The sequence below is a fragment of the Elephantulus edwardii genome, unplaced genomic scaffold (genome assembly GCF_000299155.1).
Source record: "Elephantulus edwardii isolate Elephantulus edwardi_28Jun2011 unplaced genomic scaffold, EleEdw1.0 scaffold00027, whole genome shotgun sequence".
Classification (NCBI taxonomy): Eukaryota; Metazoa; Chordata; class Mammalia; order Macroscelidea; family Macroscelididae; genus Elephantulus; species Elephantulus edwardii.
Genome location: NW_006399777.1, coordinates 21,356,436 through 21,373,356, shown reverse-complemented (window position 1 = coordinate 21,373,356; position 16,921 = coordinate 21,356,436). Strand labels below are relative to the sequence as shown.

General features: G+C 47.0%; 1 protein-coding gene across 1 annotated transcript in view; it reads right to left on the bottom strand.

Moving 5' to 3' along the window:
* ESYT3 (extended synaptotagmin-like protein 3) overlaps positions 1-8,241 on the bottom strand; it is a 75,241-nt gene extending 67,000 nt beyond the window's left edge. The window contains exon 1 of the mRNA XM_006883428.1: positions 7,915-8,241. Within this exon, the coding sequence (XP_006883490.1) occupies positions 7,915-8,241 (327 nt within the window). The remainder of the gene's footprint in view (positions 1-7,914) is intronic.
* Positions 8,242-16,921: the final 8,680 nt, after the last annotated feature.

The following is a 16,921-nucleotide window of genomic DNA, read 5'->3' as shown; positions in this document are numbered from 1 at the left end:
TATATTCAGGGGGCTGTGATCTGGGCGTCATCTTGTTTAGAAACCAAGGAGGGTCTTTTTTGCTCCAAACTTTGAACCACGGAATTGATCCATTTCAGACTTCTAACTCCACTATTCCTAGGACCACTCTCAACTACTGCCTGTCGTAGGTCTGTCCCCCGATAGAAGAGATATCGCCATCCACTACACCCACCTGGGTCAGGCCTGGGGTACAATTTCTTTTACCCTGGAAGCACATTCTTCCATTCTATTTTTCCCATCAGGCTAAGTTTCCTGTGGGCCAGTTCCAGGTTGCTTCGGATGTCCATTCAACCAGGAGAGAATAGAACTGTGTTCTATTAAATGGGAGGGATACTTGACAATGTCCTTGAGGATAAGATTCTTGACCCAATTCTAGAAACAGTGCCTCGGTATGTGATAGCAGCCAGAGAAAGTGCATAGGGAAGATGGCTACAAGGATCCAGAGAAGAATCAGGAAATAAAACCACACAGTAGCCAACAGAGCCAATCAGGACACAGCAACAAACAACCCCATTGGGGCCAATGGGGTAGCAACAGAAAGCCCGACAACTGAAGAAGGTACAGGTATTGAAGCAGTATCAGGAAGTGCCAAGACCTATAGAGTTGAGGGTCCCAGATGGAGACAGCATCTATTCTCATCTCGTGAGGTAGACCCACTCTCTTCTTTCAAGAGTGTCTCTTACTTAATAAACTTTCTTCTGCATTTAATAAAACTCCTTCTATCTTCAACTCTGCTCCTGACTGTGTTTCATGTTCTTACTCCACTCTACACAAAACCTATCCTGGGAAACCACCTTGCTAGATTGCACCAGGTCAACAAACCAGGCCCCGGAACTTCTTGGTAATCTAACAGTGAACAGTTAAATGCCTATAGGTCTCCCACAGGAGCTGGGAGGGAGGGAAGACTGTGACTTTATCAGGACATATAGACATTTCACTTCAATCAAAACTCTTGACACCAACAGAAAATCAAAAGACAAATTGCATTAGGAAAATCTGCTGTCAGAGACCTCTCCAGAGTATTGAAAAGCAACGATGTGAGTCTAGATACTAAGGTGCACCTGATTTAGGTCATGGTCTTGACAACTGTTATGCAGCAGAGATCTAGACAATAACTAAGGATGACAGAAGAAGAATCGATGCCTTTGAGTTGTGGCCCTGAAAACGTACCATGGACCTCCAAGAAAACAAATAGGTCTGTTTTGGGAAGGGTGAAACCCAGTTTTTCCTTGGAGGCTAGGATTTTGAGGCTCTGTCTCACATACTTTGGACACATGGCCAGAAGGGACAGTCCTGGGAGAAGGACATCATGCTCAGAAAGGTAAAAAGACAGAATAGGAAAGGAAGACCCAGATGAGATGGATTGATACAATAACCGAGGCAATGGGAGTAGGTGGGTCCGAATCATTGAGACTGGCTCAGAACAGGGCAGGCTTCAAAGCTGCTGTACACAGGGTCATTATGAGTTGTGGGTGATTTGATGGCACATAACAACGACAACAGCACAAGGATTTTCAACTGCTTCATTTGTGTGTGGAAACTGGATGGTGAGTAAGGAAGATCAAAGAAGACTCGATGCCTTTGAGTTACGGTGTTGGTGAAGAGTAATGAATAGTCTATGGACTGCTGAAAGAACAGACAAATCTATCGTGAAAGAAGTGCAACTGGAGTGCTCTTTGGAGGCAAGAGTGGTGAAACTTCCTCTCACACACTATGGACATGTTGTCAGAAAGGACCAATCCTTGGAAAAGGACATCCTGCTGAGAAAAGTAGAGTTAAAGAAGAATATGAGAACTGAGGCACAAACTGAGATTTGTACACCAATATTCATAGCAGCATTAGTCACCATCACAAGAATATGGAAATAAATGTCCAATCACAAACGAATGGATTGAGAAATCATGGTACATTCATACAATGGAATACTATGCAGCACGCAGGAGCAATAACTTTGTAAATTATTACCTAACTTGGGAGGGACTGGAGAGCATTATGCTGAGTGAAGTAACTCAGTCCCACAAGGATAAATAGTGCATAAAATCGTTATTGTAGAATGGCTATAACGATCCAGGAGGGGTGGGAGAGGCTGAGAACAGAGGGACGTGGATGTACAGGAGGAGGAGGAGGGGATTAATCATCGGGTTGCACAATTTGATGGGTGGGAGGGTTGAGGGAAATGGAAAGAAGTTGTTCAAATTTGTATTCAAGTTTTATAAATAAGTTGGGGGCGGGGGGCGGGGGAGAAGACCCACAATGAGCTGGATGGACCCAGAGCAATGACGGGCATAAGCACAATGGAGATTGTGGGGTAGCATCAGCGTGGTCAAGTTGTCGACTTAGTGCAGTGTACATCAGGTCACCTAAACACAGAGACGCATGGCTCTGGTCTGAGACACGAGGGAGGTCACAGCCGAGTTCTGACCGGTGGCCTGAGCTCCCTCAACAGTGAACAAAGGCTGTCTGCTGGTCCAGCCACCCCTCCAAGTACGCACTTTTCACAGTCACAAGTCTCTGCAGTATAATTAGGACGACCCAAGCATGAGGTAGACTGATACTGCGTCCACGGCTGCCACACAAGGGGAGTAGTCTCTAGGCTCTTTTTTTTGTTTGGTTTTGGTTTTGGTTTTTTTGTGAGAAAAATTTAGAATTAGCCCGCTGTAATCAGTTTAGATGATCCCAATTTTGTTGGCAACATCTAAAGCGTCATAGTCAGGAGCAAGTCGAACACAGACCTTCTTCTCTCCATCAGGCCTGATCAAAGTGTTGACCTTGGCTAAATCAGTGTCATAGAGCTTCTTTCCAGCTTGTTTAATTTTGTTGGCCTTGACATCCACAATGAACACAAGTGTGTTGTTATCTTCTGTCTTCTTCATAGCTGAGTCAGTGGTCAGGGGAAATTTGATGATGGCATAGTGGTCAAGCTTGTTTCTTCTGGGGGCGCTCTTCCGGGGGTATCTGGGCTGCCTTTGAAGTCTCAGTGTCTTAGTCTGCTGGAAGGTGGGTGACGTGCGGATCTTCTTTTTTTTTTTTTTTTTTTTGTGGCTGTGGACGCCCTTCAGGACGCCTTCTTGGCCTTTAATGCCTTTGCTTTGGCTTCAGTTTTGGGAGGGGCAGGGGCTTCCTTCTTCGCTTTCAGCACCATCTTTGAAAAAAGCTCTAGGGTCTTTTTTTATTTTTTTCTAAATTGTGTCCTCTTACTCATATAAATCTTGAGCTTTCCATCCTCAATACAGGTATACTTATCACAAAGCCTTAATACCAAGTCCTATACTAAATACTAACCAGCGGTTGTCTCTGAGTTCATCCCAACTGATGGTGTTTTTAGTAACTGTTTTTTGGAGAAGTAGATAACCAGGATTTCCCTCTGTGACACCACAGAGTGGACTTGAATCACCAATCTTTCTGTTAACAGCTGAGCTGCACTGAAGACATTCGCCATTGCCACCACCCAGGGGCTCCATAGTAAATATTGCTGTGCCTTTGAATCAAGCACGATGCATAGTAACCCTATGAACAACAGCGTTGAAGCCTGTGCTATCCTGTGCCATCCTCATCATCTCTGACACACTCAAGCCCGTTGCTGTGGTCACTGTCAATCCAGCCTCTTGAGGCTTCTCCTCTTTTACCGACCCTCCACCTTTCCAAGCATGATGTCTCTCTCCAAGGACTGGCCTCTCCTACCAACATGCCCCTTCAATTTGTCAACCTGCCTGGCTCCAGGCCTTGGACCTGTTGAGTGGGCCTCTTAGGAGTTAGCTGGGCCCTGCAGGCCACAGACATTGGGCCTCCTGAACCGTATCTTGCATCTTTAAGCATCCCAGGCCATGCACCTCCACCTTGATGAGGGAACCCCTTCTGTCAGCCATGATATCTGTATGTTTGTTTATCTGTAGGGTTTGCTCACTTGCCTGACAAGGTTTTGTATTGGGGGACTGATCTGCATGTTGCTGTTTTTAATAGCTTAATAGCTCCCAGAGGCCTGGAGGAGCAGGCTGACTTCCACACACTGCAGATGCTGCCTCAGCAGGGCCAAGGCCCAGGGTCAAGAGGGTTAGGCTGACTGTGCCAAGATCCGTGCCAAGAAATTTGGAAGACAGCTGCCTAGACAACTGACTGGCAGAGATCCATGTCTGTTCTCATTCCCAAGAAAGGTGATCCTTTCACAGAATGTGAAAATTATTGAACAATATCATGAATACAGCATGCAAGTAAAATTCTGCTGAAGATCATCCAAGGAAAGCTAGAATAGTAAATTGACAGGAAATTCCAAAAGTACAAGTTACGTTTAGAAGGGGCCTTAGCACCACAGACATCATTGTCAGTGTCAGACGGATCTTGGCAGAAATCAGAGAATACCAGAAAAATGTCTATCTGTGTTTTATTGACCATGCAACAGCACCGGACTATTGTGGATCACAGCAAACTATGGTTAACACTGATAAAAATGGAAATTCCAGAACATTCAATCATGTTTGTACGAAACCTATACACAGACCAAAAAAAGAGATCTGAACAGAGCAAGGGAAGACTGCATGGTTTAAAATCAAGAAATGAGTGTGTCAGAGCTGTATCCTTTTTACATATCTATTCAATCGGTACTCTGAACAAATTATTCAAGAAATTGGACTCTATGAACAAAAAAGTGGCATCAGGACAGGAGGAAGACTCATCAATAATCTGTGTTGTAAAGATGTCACAACCTTTCTTGCTGAAAGTGAGGAGGACTTTAAGTACTTGTTACAGAAGATCGAAGATTACAGCCTTCAATATGGATTACATCTCAATATCAAGAAGACAAAAATTCTCACTGCTGGGCTGATAGGCAGCATCATGGAAAATGGAGAAAAGACTGAAATGATCCACAATTTCCTCTTTCTTGGATCTACAATCAACACTCTTAGCACCAGCAGTCAAGAAATCCAAAGACATTGCATTAGGAAGGTCTGCTGCCAGGGATCTCTCCAAAGTACTGAGGAACAACGGCATCAGTCTGAAGTCCAAGGTGCACTCCAATCTTTTCAATCACTTGCTATGCATCTGAGAACTGGACAATAAATAAGAATGACAGAAGAAAAATAGATGCCTTTGGGAATATATTGTTGGAGATGGGTTCTGAATATCTCATGGACTACCAAAAGAACAAACATGCCTTGGAGAAGGTGCAGCCAGAATGATCCGGGGAGGCAAGAATGAAGAAGCTTCGTCTAACGTTGGGTATGTTGTTGTTGTGTACCATGGAGTTGGAACTGACCCATAACTGAGGGAAGCCGACTATCAAATTTAATAATAGTAGACCAAATGCTGTTTCAGGAAATGAGGGAAGCTTGATACAAACTGAAGGCCACCTTGTGGCAATAGGAGTTAACATTGTTCTTAGTTTGTGTCAAATGAACCCCTCCCTCTTGAGATTAGCATAAAGAGGAACTTGGCCTTATCTGTAAAAGACTTCACCATTATCCTTTGTTTTTGATTTGTACTTCCTTGTGATTTTACTTTGCTTACCTTCCTTATGATTCTAAATACTCAGAGAAGCATGGCGTGTGGCCTTCAGTCATGGGAACTGTCGGCCCCCTGTTTTTCACACTCTCTGTTCTATATCATTCCTGGTAGTCTGTCTCATTATTAATAATTATAAAATTATTTCATTCTTTGGGACCCTCGGTCTGCAACACATAACTTATCCTCCAGTGGGTTTTCAGAGACAGTAAATTGCACAGAAGGAGTTGTCCGTCTTTCTCCTGGAGAACAGCTAATGCATTAGAACCACAACTCCTTACCACCAGGCCACCAGAGCTCCCTTCGACCATATTGTAGAAGAGTGTACTCTTTGGTGGCAACTACTTCCTAAATAGCTTGCCTCTGGAAGCCCTATGAACTTTGATAAATGTCAATAGTTGTAGAAGGGCTTCAAGACTTTTGTTCATAGGGTCGCTATGAGTCGTGCTTGACTCGAAGGCAATCAACAACAACAACAATATTCTTTGGCATACTTTCCTCATGAGCACAATCAAGTGCTCTGGGATTCCCATTTTTCTCAATGTCAGCCACACTTGTCATGATCCACATAGTCAAATGCTTTTGCATAGTCAATAAAGCAAAGCCTACAGCACCCAGTAGCCCCAGGAGGTCTCCCATCCAAGTACTAATCAGGCCCGACCCTGCTTAGCTTCTGAGATCAGAGGAGATCTGGCACGTTCAGCGTGGTAGGCCATAGTCTTTCAGATTACTAGCTATGTATCTGAGACCTGGACAGTGAATAAGGATGACAGAAAAAGAATTGACGCCTTTGAGCTGTGGTGTTGGAGAAGAGCACTGAGTATCCCATGGACAGTCAAGAGAAGGAATAGGTATGTCTTGGAGAGGGTGCAGCCAGTGTGTCCTTTGGAGGCAAGAATAATCAGGCTTCAAATCACATACTTTGGACATATTGCTAGGAGGTGATATTCCTTGGAGAGGGACATGATGTTGGGAAGGGTGGAGGGTTGGCGAAGGAGGGGAAGACCCTCAACCTGGCGGACTGACACAGTGACTGCTCTTGTGTGTCAGGAAGTGAGGATGGCGCAGGATAGGACTAGGTTCAGATCTTTTGTTCATAGAATCACTATGAGTGGTACTCGACAGCACCTAACAACAACAACAACAACATATTCTTTGGAAAGGGACATCATGCTAGGAAAGGTAGAAGGTCAGCAAAAGAGGAAGACCCTCAACAGTGATATATTAACACAGTGACTGTAGCGATGAGGTCACGTGTGCTGAGGATGGCACAGTTCACGTGGTTCAGATCTGTTGTTTATGGGGTCGCCACGGATCGTCATACTCGACCTGATGGCACCTAACAACAATATGTCCAAAGTATGTGAGACAAAGCTTCGCCATCCTTGCCTCTGAAGACCATTCTGGCTGAACTTTCTCTAAGACATAACTGTTTGGTCTTTTGGCAGGCCATAGGCTGTTCAGCACTCTTCTCCAGCACCACAACTCAAAGGCATCATCCTTCTTCTTCTGAAGGTATACCTTATTTTTTTGCTTAGTATAAAGAAAAGATAAACAGGCCGTTCTAATACATTCTCATACGCTCAGTCGGAAGGCTAACGTCTGGGTAGGCGTGGAAAACCTCTGAACCAACTGGATTCCTACTCAGGCCAGAAGTCTGGGCCTCCGTCAGCCTGAGTATTTAGAGAAGATCTGAGAAGCTGGAGCCCTCCGCACCCACAGCAGCAGGCGTGCCCTGTGGAAATGGACTGCGTTCCACTCCTGTCAGTGTTTCTCAAATTCACCTAATTATAAGAATTACCCGGAGCCTTTTCGGTTCCACCCCGGGGAAGAGTCTAATCCCAGGAAGTCTGGGGCGGCGCCGCTGGAACGTGCTTATTTAAGGAACTGCGCCAGGTGAGTTTTGAGACTCAAAAGCGCCTGGGAAAGCCAGTCCAGGTTATCCCACCCAGGGACACGGGTTCGGCGCTAGGGCGTGCAGTCTCCGCCTCTGAGCATCCCCAGCGTGGGAAGGAGGAGGAAGAAAAGGCTCGGAGACAGAGAGCCTCCCCGCCTCCTCCTCCTCCTCAGTCCCGCCCAGCAAGCGCACTCCCAGCCCCACCCTTCGCGTGCGCCCTCGTGCCCCCCTTCCTCTCTCATCCATCAGATCCCTGGTGGCGTCTAAGTCCTACACTCTACGCTGTTTCTTGGAATCAGCTGACGGTTGCTGTTTCCTGTGCGAGTAAGTTTGCAGAGCAACAGACACCCTTGTTTTCCTTGGGGTGTGGCCTGCCGGTGCCTCTCCTCTCAGCCATTAAGCCGAACAGTCGTAGCGCAGGGGGATCAGAGCGCGGCCAGTGCGTCCAGCCTCCCGGGCACCTCCACCCACCCCGCCCCGCACCCGGCCGCTCGGCTCACCCAGGCCGGCAGGTGCTGGCCCTGCAGCTCGCGGCTGATGAAGAGGCGCTCGTTGTCCAGGAATTGGAAGGCGGCAGCCAGGCGCCCGAGCTTCCCGGCGCGGTTCTTGCGCCACCACAGCCACAGCAAGGCGCCAATCAGCAGCCAGATCATGCTGAGTCCCAGGTAGCCGGCCAGGTAGACCGGGACCAAGTAGAACAGCACGCGCGCCACGAAGGTATAAATATCCGGCAGCAACTGGCTGGCTAGGCGCGGCTCGGGACTGGGCGCTCGCTGGGACTCCGGGACACTCGAGTCGCAGGGGGCGTGGGACTCCTCTGTTGCCATCTCGCCGCTGCCTTCTTGTCCTTCACAAGAGCTTCTCCCGACTCAGGCCCCGGGACCCCGACGCCCGAGGACATCTGTCCACCTAACACGCTCAGGCCAGGACGCGCGCTCTGGGCCACTCCGCGCTCAGCGCTCTGCGCTTTCCGCGGTGCGTGCGCCCGAGCGCGGCCTGGGAATGAGCTGGGCCTGGGCTGCGCTGAGCCGCCCCGGCGCCCTCCCTGGGGCGGGGCCCTCAGTTCCGCATGTCTCCGCCTCCAGACTTGGTGACACAGGGCGGGACCGAGCATTGACAGGGACCCGCAGGAATCATCCTCCTACCCCAGCGTCCGGAGCAGTGGTCAGCTAAGGGCCCGGTGGTCAAAGCCAGAGCGGAACCCAGTGTGGGCCAGGTGCTGGCAACAGGCGGTTTATGATTCACCGAGGTCTGTGGGCAGCCGACTTGTGTATACACAGCATCCAGAACCTGTTTTCCACTTTTAGTCTACAATACACAGCTTCATTCAGACTCTCGGGCGCTCATTGGTCACCGTCTACAGACCAGCTCAGCTGGACCTTGCCAGCCAGTAAATTCGAACTGACGCTGCTGCTGCTCTCTCCTCACTAGTGGGCCCCAGATTCATGCAGTATAGCTCTGGCATCTTTGAAAGTTGGATCTAGGAGTTCTGGGGGCCTAGTGGCAAGAAGCTGCGCTGCAATCCCTAAAATGCCATGGTTTGAATCCACCAGAAGCTCAGCTGGAGGAGGGGCAATCTCCCGTGCCAATTGGATCCGATTCGACAGTACACAAAAAGGGGGAGGGGGAGTGAGAGAGAGAGAGAGAGAGAGAGAGAGAGAGAGAGAGAGAGAGTGTGTGTGTGTGTGTGTGTGTGTGTGTGTGTGTGTGTGTGTGTTGGGGCTAACCCTTAGCAGGAGTGGCATCCACTTCCTAAACAACATGCCTCCAGAAACTCTATGAACTTTGATAAATGTCATAGTTGTACAGGGGCTTCAGGTCGTAGGTTTATAGGGTCGCTATGAGTCGTGCTGGACTCGAAGGCAGTCAACAGCAACAACCCTTAGCCCTTCCTGGCCCTGGGCCCTTCTTGAGGTCAGACAGAGAGTGCTTCCCACCCTCTGTACGGGTTATCTGCTTGTATTTCTCTTTCCCAGCTTTATCACACCCAGAGCTTTCAGTGACCTGGCCTCCTGCTCATCTCCTGGGCACCCAGCCCAGCAGAGGAATGAGTGCCAGCCTGGGGTGTTTGCATTCTGGTGAAAGCCCATTGTTTCTGTTTGTTGGAGCCTTTCTTTAAAATACATACATACATAATAAAATTTTTATTTTCATTGTAATTTTAAAAGACTTTACAGAAAAGTTAGCATTTCATTCATTCATTGTTGCACATTTTACCCCCTTTCCCTCCCTTCCTCCTCCCCAAGTTGACTTCTTTTTTTAATACCAGTTTATTTACAAAATTCGAATACATTGCTTTTGGAGAACAGATTCTTCCCCTCATGGAGTTGTACAATTTGATGTTTGAGCCTTTCTAAATGATCAAGTAAGTTTCCTGGTAGCCTAATGGGTAAGGAGCAGTGCTGTCAATCTAAGAGAGAAGCAATTTGAATCAGCTGATGCTACGGGAAAGAAAGATGAGCAATCTCCTCGCCCTGTGCCCTTTACAACCTCTGTATTCCGGCTAGAGGCTCAGCCATGCGGTGATTCTCACTGGACAGCAAGGAAAATAGAAAATGATCGAACAGGTGGCCCTCTGAGTCCTTCCATTCAGATCATCGGTCACCTTGTGGATGGCAACATTTTAAGTGGCTTGAGTAAGCAAGCAGTCATGTCCCCTTGGATGTGATTTTTTTTTTAGCTGATAATTGTAAAGAAATTATGTAGATGAATTGCCTATTCCAGCAGCCACCTTGCTGAGAGGATGGGTGGACAGAAGAAGAGGTGCATTTTCTTTTTCTGATACAGGCCATGATCTTTGCAATCACTTGTTATGCATCAGAGAGTTGGACATTGACTAGGGAGGATAGAAGGAGAATTGATGCCTTTGAGCTTTGGTGTTGGAGAAGAGTATTGAGTGTACCATGGACTGCTAGGAAAACAAACAGATTCATCCTGGAGAAGGTTAAATTGGGTTGCTCCTTGGAGGCAAGGATTCTGAGGCTCCGTCTGATATACTTTGGACATGTTGTGAGGAGAGACCAGTCCTTGGAGAGGGACATCATGCTTGGGAGGGTGGAGGGACAGTGCAGGAGCGGAAGACCCTCTATGAGGTGGATTGATTCAGTAACTGGGGTAATCAGGGTGGGTGTGTTAGAGGCAGTGCGATTGGCACAGGATAGAACAGAGTTTAGGGCTGTTGTACATAGGGTCGCTATGAGTCGCAAGCGACTCGACGGCACATAACAACAACAACAACTGCCCCTTCAGCTCCTGTGGTCTCATCTCTGGATTTATCCTTCTCCTTGTTGGATACAATTGCTCCCAACGACGTTTTTCTTTTTCAGCTGCACAGGTGTTCCTGGTGGTCAGAATATTCGGCCCCTTGTCCACTGTTCTCACCTCAACAAATCTATCTTGGGGCAAGTGCAGCCAGGGTGCCCCTCAGAGACGAGGAGGGTGAAACGTTGTCTCAAAGACAATGTTTGGGAATGCTGTCAGCAGGATCCAGGCTTTGGGGAAAGGCATCTGCTGGAAAAAGTGGAGGGCCAGAGAGAGAGAGGAGGACTCTGTCATCCGCAAGATGGATTGGTCCGGTGACCGTAACCAGGGACTATCAGAGATGGTAAGAATGGCCCAGGATCATAGGGTTGGAAGAAGTCATAGCCAATTCGATGGCACCTAACAACAACATTATGTTAGCCTTAGCATACGGCTGTACCGCTCACCAGAAGGTCAGTGGTTCAAAATCCACTAGCTTCTCAGCAAGAGAAAGATGGGCTGTTTTCTCCTGTAAAGTCACCCTGAAACCAGATGGAGAGGCGAACGACCGTGGGGCGTCTTCTGTTGTTCTTAGCATTCCAATATTCAGCCATAGCGGAAGCAGAAAACCTCTCAATTTGACATACGATCCGCACTCGCCGCCCCTGGTCCAGGAATGACTCATATGCCGCCCCTCCAGTGAGTTTCTCAGGCTGTAAATCACCCGGGAGGAAATTGCCCGTCTTTTGCCCTCAGAGCCGCTGGTCAGTTAGAACCGAGAGGTGTGACCTTAGGGTTAGCAGCGTATCATTGGACTACACCGTCAGAGCTCCCTAAGGTACCATCACACTGACATGTCCCGGTATTGTTAGATGTCATCAAGTCAAGTTCGATTCATAGCGACCCTACAAACAACAGATCTGAACGTTGTCCTGTTCTGTGACATCTTCCTCATCCCTGGCACACTTGCCCATCACAATCATTGTGTCAATTCATCTCCTTGGAGGTCTTCCTCTCTTTCACTGACCCTCCACTTTTCCAACCATAATCTCTCTTTCCAGGGAATAGCCTCTCCTGGCAACATGTCCAAAGTATGAAAGATGAAGTGTCATCATCTTTGCCTCCAAGGAGCACTCTGGCTGCACTTTTCTTCAAGACATGATAGACGGTAAAGAGATCGAGATTGTTAACAGCTTCAGCTTGCTTGGCTCTACAATCAACACTCTTGGTATCAGCAGCCAGGAAATCAAAAGACAAATCGCATTAGGAAAATCTGCTGTCAGGGAAATCTCCAGAGTACTGAAGAGCAACAATATCAGTCTGGATACTAAGGTGCACCTGATCCAGGCCATGGTCTTAGCAATTACTTGATACGCATCAGAGAGCTGGATGATGGCTAAGGACGGTAGGAGAAGAATTGACACCTTTAATTTTGGTGCTGGAGAAGGGGATTGAATATACCATGGACTGCTAAGAGAATAAACAGGTTCATCTAGAAGAGGTTGACACCAGGCTGCTCCATGGAGGCAATGATTGTGAAGCTCCATCTGACATACTTTGGACATGTTGCTAAGTAGGGACCAGTCCCTGGAGAGGTACATCATGCACGGAAGGGTGGAGGGACAGTGCAAGAGAGGAAGATCCTGGATGAGATGGACTGACTCAGTGACTGGGATAATAGAGGTAGGTGTGTCAAAGACAATGAGTTTGGCTCAGGATAGAGCAGGGTTCAGAGCTATTTTCACTATGAGTCACAAGTGACTTGATGGCACAACAATAACAACAACAACTACAACATCTGTTTGTTCTTTTGCCAGTCCATGGGTTAGTTAGTACTCTTCTCCAACACCACAGCTCAAAAGCATCAATTCTCCTTCTGCCATCCATATTCATTGTCCAGCTCTCAGAGGCATAGCAAGTGCTTGAAAAGACAGTGGCCTGAATGAGGTGCACTTTAGTCTTTAAACTGACGTAATTGCTCTTTAGTATTTCTGGGAGGTCCTTGATAGCAGACTTGCCCAATGCAATGTCTCCTGATCTCCTAATTGTTGGTACCAAGGATGTGGACTTTGGATCCAGGCAAAATGAAATTATGGACCACTTCAATCCTTTCCATTTATCATGATGTTGTCTTTTGGCCCAATGTGGTGGTGTCGTTATGTGCCGTTGAGTCACCTGTAACCCATAGCAACCCTACGTACAGCAGCTCTGAAGCCAGTCTCACTGACATGGACACACCATCCCTCATTGTCCCTGTTACTATATCAATCCATCTCATCCAGGGTTTTCCTCTCCTGCACTGGCCTTCCACCTTTCTGAGCATGATGTCCTTCTCCAAGGACTAGTTTCTCCTGGCCACATGCCCAAAGTATGTGAGATGGAGCTTCAAAATCTTAGCTTCCAATGAAAAATTTGTTTTCACTCTCTCAAGACAGACCTATTTGTTCTCTTGGCAGTGCATGGTCTGTTCAAGACCCTTCTCCAGAAACACAAACTCGAAGGCATCAACTCATTTTCTGTCATCCTTAGTCATTGTCCAGCTCTCTGATGCAGAGCAAGTCATTACAAAGACCATGGCCTGAATCCAGTGCACCTTAGTCTCTAGAATGACATCATTGTCTAGATCACAACAAATCGTGGCCAACCTTGAGAAATGAGAATCCCAGAACACTTGATTGTGCTTATGCGAAACCTATACTTAGACCAGGAAACAGTCCTCAGAACAGAGCAAGGAAACACTACATGGTTCAAAATCAGGAAAGGAGTGCATCAGGAATGTGTCCTGTCTCCATACCTTTTAAATCTATATGCAGAACCGATCATTCTGGAGGCTGGGCTTTATGAGGAGGAATGTGACGCCGGGATTGGAGGACAATTCATCAGCAACCTACGTTATGCAGATGACACAACCTTGTTTACTAAAATTGAGAAAGACCTGAAGAGCTTGCTACAGAAGGTCAAGGACTGTAGTCTTCAATATGGATTGAAGCTCAACATCAAAAAGGAAAAGATTCTCACCACCAGGTCAATTGGCAGCACCATGATAGATGGAGAAGAGATTGAGGTTGTTAACCATTACAGCTTGTTCATCTTCACAGTCAACACTCTTGGCACTAGCAGTCAGGAACTCAAAAGACAAATTGGCCCAGTGTAGCCTGGACTAAATCAAATTTCTTCTAGGAGAGTGACAGGTGAACAATATCTTGTAAAAGCCTCTGAGGAATCCAACAGATAGAGGGGGAAAATAGGTTCATTTTCCAATCTTTGTCTCCCAAAATTACTTGACCATAGAACCTTTTTTATGTCCATACATCTTCCTGTTGGTTGACCCAAGTCAACTTAAGCCAAAGGAATGGAAATACGGGACAAGGTTCCAGGCAAGTGTCATGGAACCCAAGGGACAAGGCAGCCAGCTGTGAGATGGGGAGACCAGGAACTTAACAGGCAGGACTCAGATTTTCCTGGTCCCTCTCCCTAGGTGCTAAATGTCTCCTCCATCTCTCTGGGCCAAGTGGAGAACACAGCCCTTCCTCTCACAATTCCCAGGATCACAGGAACAGGGCTCATCAACCTGGAGAGACTGGCTTGACCTCAGCAGAAACCAGTTGCCTTTGAGTCGATCGTAGCAGAAACCAGTTGCCTTTGAGTCGATCGTGACTCACGGAGGCATGTGTGTGTCAGACTAGAACTTGTCCTGTAAAACCCCTGCATTTTAATGGATGATTGTTTCTTTGGAAGCAGACCTCCAAGCAGGTCACTCTCTTGAACAACTTTCAGTGAACTTCAATCTGTAATCATTCAGTCAACAGCTGGACCACTAATTGATTACACTCCCTAGGAACTGACTTGACCTTGGTTGTATTGTTGTGTGTTCTCTGCTTCATTCTGACTCATAGTGACTCTATAATGCAGGAGAACTGCCCACGGGGCATACGAGGCTGTAATTTGTAGCAAACAGATCTCTGAGTCTTTACTCCAGAGATTTAAACTTGTGATTTGAATTTGAACTGTGGGTGAGCTTAAAGAGTTAACCCTCTGTTCCAACTGCTAGGAGAGAATAATCTAATTATATTTCTACTCTCCAAAGGGCTAAAGAGCAAGGATGTCAGTTTAAAGACACCTGATCCAATCCATGGGTTTGGTTTTTTTTTTGTTGTGTGTGTTTGTGATTTTTTTTGTTGTTTTTTTTTTTTTAATTGCTTCCTATGCGTCTGAATGTAAGACAATGAAGAAGAATGACTGAAGAAGAATTGATGCCTTTCGTTGTGGTGCTGAAGAAGAGTATTGACACACCTACAGACACCACCAAAATAACAAACCAGTCAGTCTTGGAAGAAGTGCAATGAGGGTGCTCCTTAGAGGCAAGGATGGTGAGACTTCATGCCACATACTTTGGGCATGTTGTCAGGATGGGCCAGTCCTAGGAAAGAGACATCGTGCAGGGAGAGGTAGGAGGTCAGAGAAAGATCCCCCCAAATAAACAGATTGATGCAGTGACTGTAACAGTGGGTTGGAACATGTCAGATATGATGAGGACGACACAGGCTTCAGATCTGTTGTTCACAGGGTTGCATTGAGTCATAGTTTACTAGATGACACCCAACAATAAGGTCTGTGGGGTCTTGTCCTCCTAAAAGGGTCTCGATTCTCTTGAATGTGTTTTTCATAATTTACCGGGCTACTAAGTTTAGCTTGGAAGCAGGAGTGGCATCCACTTCCACAATAGCTTGCCTCTGGAAATCCTATGAACCTGGAGAAAGGACGAAAGCTATACAGGAGGTGTCCAGGACTTTCGTTCATAGGGTTGCTATGAGTCAGCTGCGACTCGACAGCACTCAACAATGCTACCACCACCAATAGCATAGAAAAAGAGAGACAGAGCAGTCGGCCTAGTGGACAGAAAGCCATGCTCCCAAGACAAAGGTGGGTTACTCTACTCCGTGGTCTTCAGACCTGCCTTTAATTGTTTTTGGTGAAACATTCTTCTCGGTCGTGTAACCCTGGTGTGTCCACTTGCTGTTACAGAGGTAACTCATGGTTGCTGTGCAGCCGAACACTGTGACATTGATGAGTCAAATGCGAGAATGGTCACCCATGGTGGACAGTGTTTGGTGGAGCTCCCTGATTAAAACAAGCTTGGAAGCAGGAGTGGCATCCTCTTCCACAGTAGCTTGCCTCTGAAAACCATATAAACCTGGAGAAAGGATGAAAGTTATATAGGAGGTGTCCAGGACGTTTGTTCATAGGGTCGTTATGAGTCGCCTGTGACTCGACTGCACTCAACAACAACATCACATTAAATTCAGTAGTTAGAGTGTCTGGAACACAATAGCTGATGAATGTTTGTGAAGAAACATACCCATGAGTGGCTACAAGAATATAGTTTAGCCTAGGACAAGGAGGTATCTAATCACATCATCTGATAGGAAGCCACAGGGTGGGGAGGGGATTGAAGAGCCTATAATTTCTTTCAGGCCAGGGTTGAGAACAACACAACAGCCTTAACCCCTTGGCACCATTTATGGAACACTGTTTAGGGCCCCAGAGGTGGAGACATCTTCAAAGTCAACGACTTTACACTTGTCATCTGGAGACTGTGGTGGAGCTGCGTGTACAGTACCGGTGACAGTAAAGCAAGAACATTTTGAGCAGAGGGCTGATGTGTTTCTCTAATGTCCTTCATGATCTGGCCCAACCACGCACTCCAGATAACCTCCCGCACCTGTGTCTCCGATCTCGACATCCTCCTCACCGATTATCGCATCCTGAAGGGGGATAGAGGCGGCTCTCTGCATGTTGGCCTTTGTACATCAGAGAGGAGGTCCCGGTGAGTTCATCAGGGCACAGGAGTGTTGGTATTTTCCACCTAGGGACAAGAAAGAGGGCAAGAGGGTGCCCACATAAGGGCTCTGACAGGCAGAGTTTGTGACCTCATCTTCCTCCTTGTACCTGCCCACTTCTACCCTTTAGATGACTCAGATAACTCACAGGAGTGTTTCCAGAAGAGCCTGGACCGTGTTTCTAGAACAAATTGGAGAGTGCTGTGTGTTTGAAAAGATCTCCTGTCAATACCTTCCACTCCGCTCTCTCCTCTCATTGACGCCAACTTCCACTCACTCCTGCAGTTCTCAACGCCCTCTTAGAAACAAGTATTTTATTTACCCAAATCAAATCACAAGCACTGTGGCATTTGGACAAGAACAAACTGGGAGGAGGGTAGAGAGAATAGTGCAACAATGAATGAGTGGAAGCCCAAAATCTCTGTAA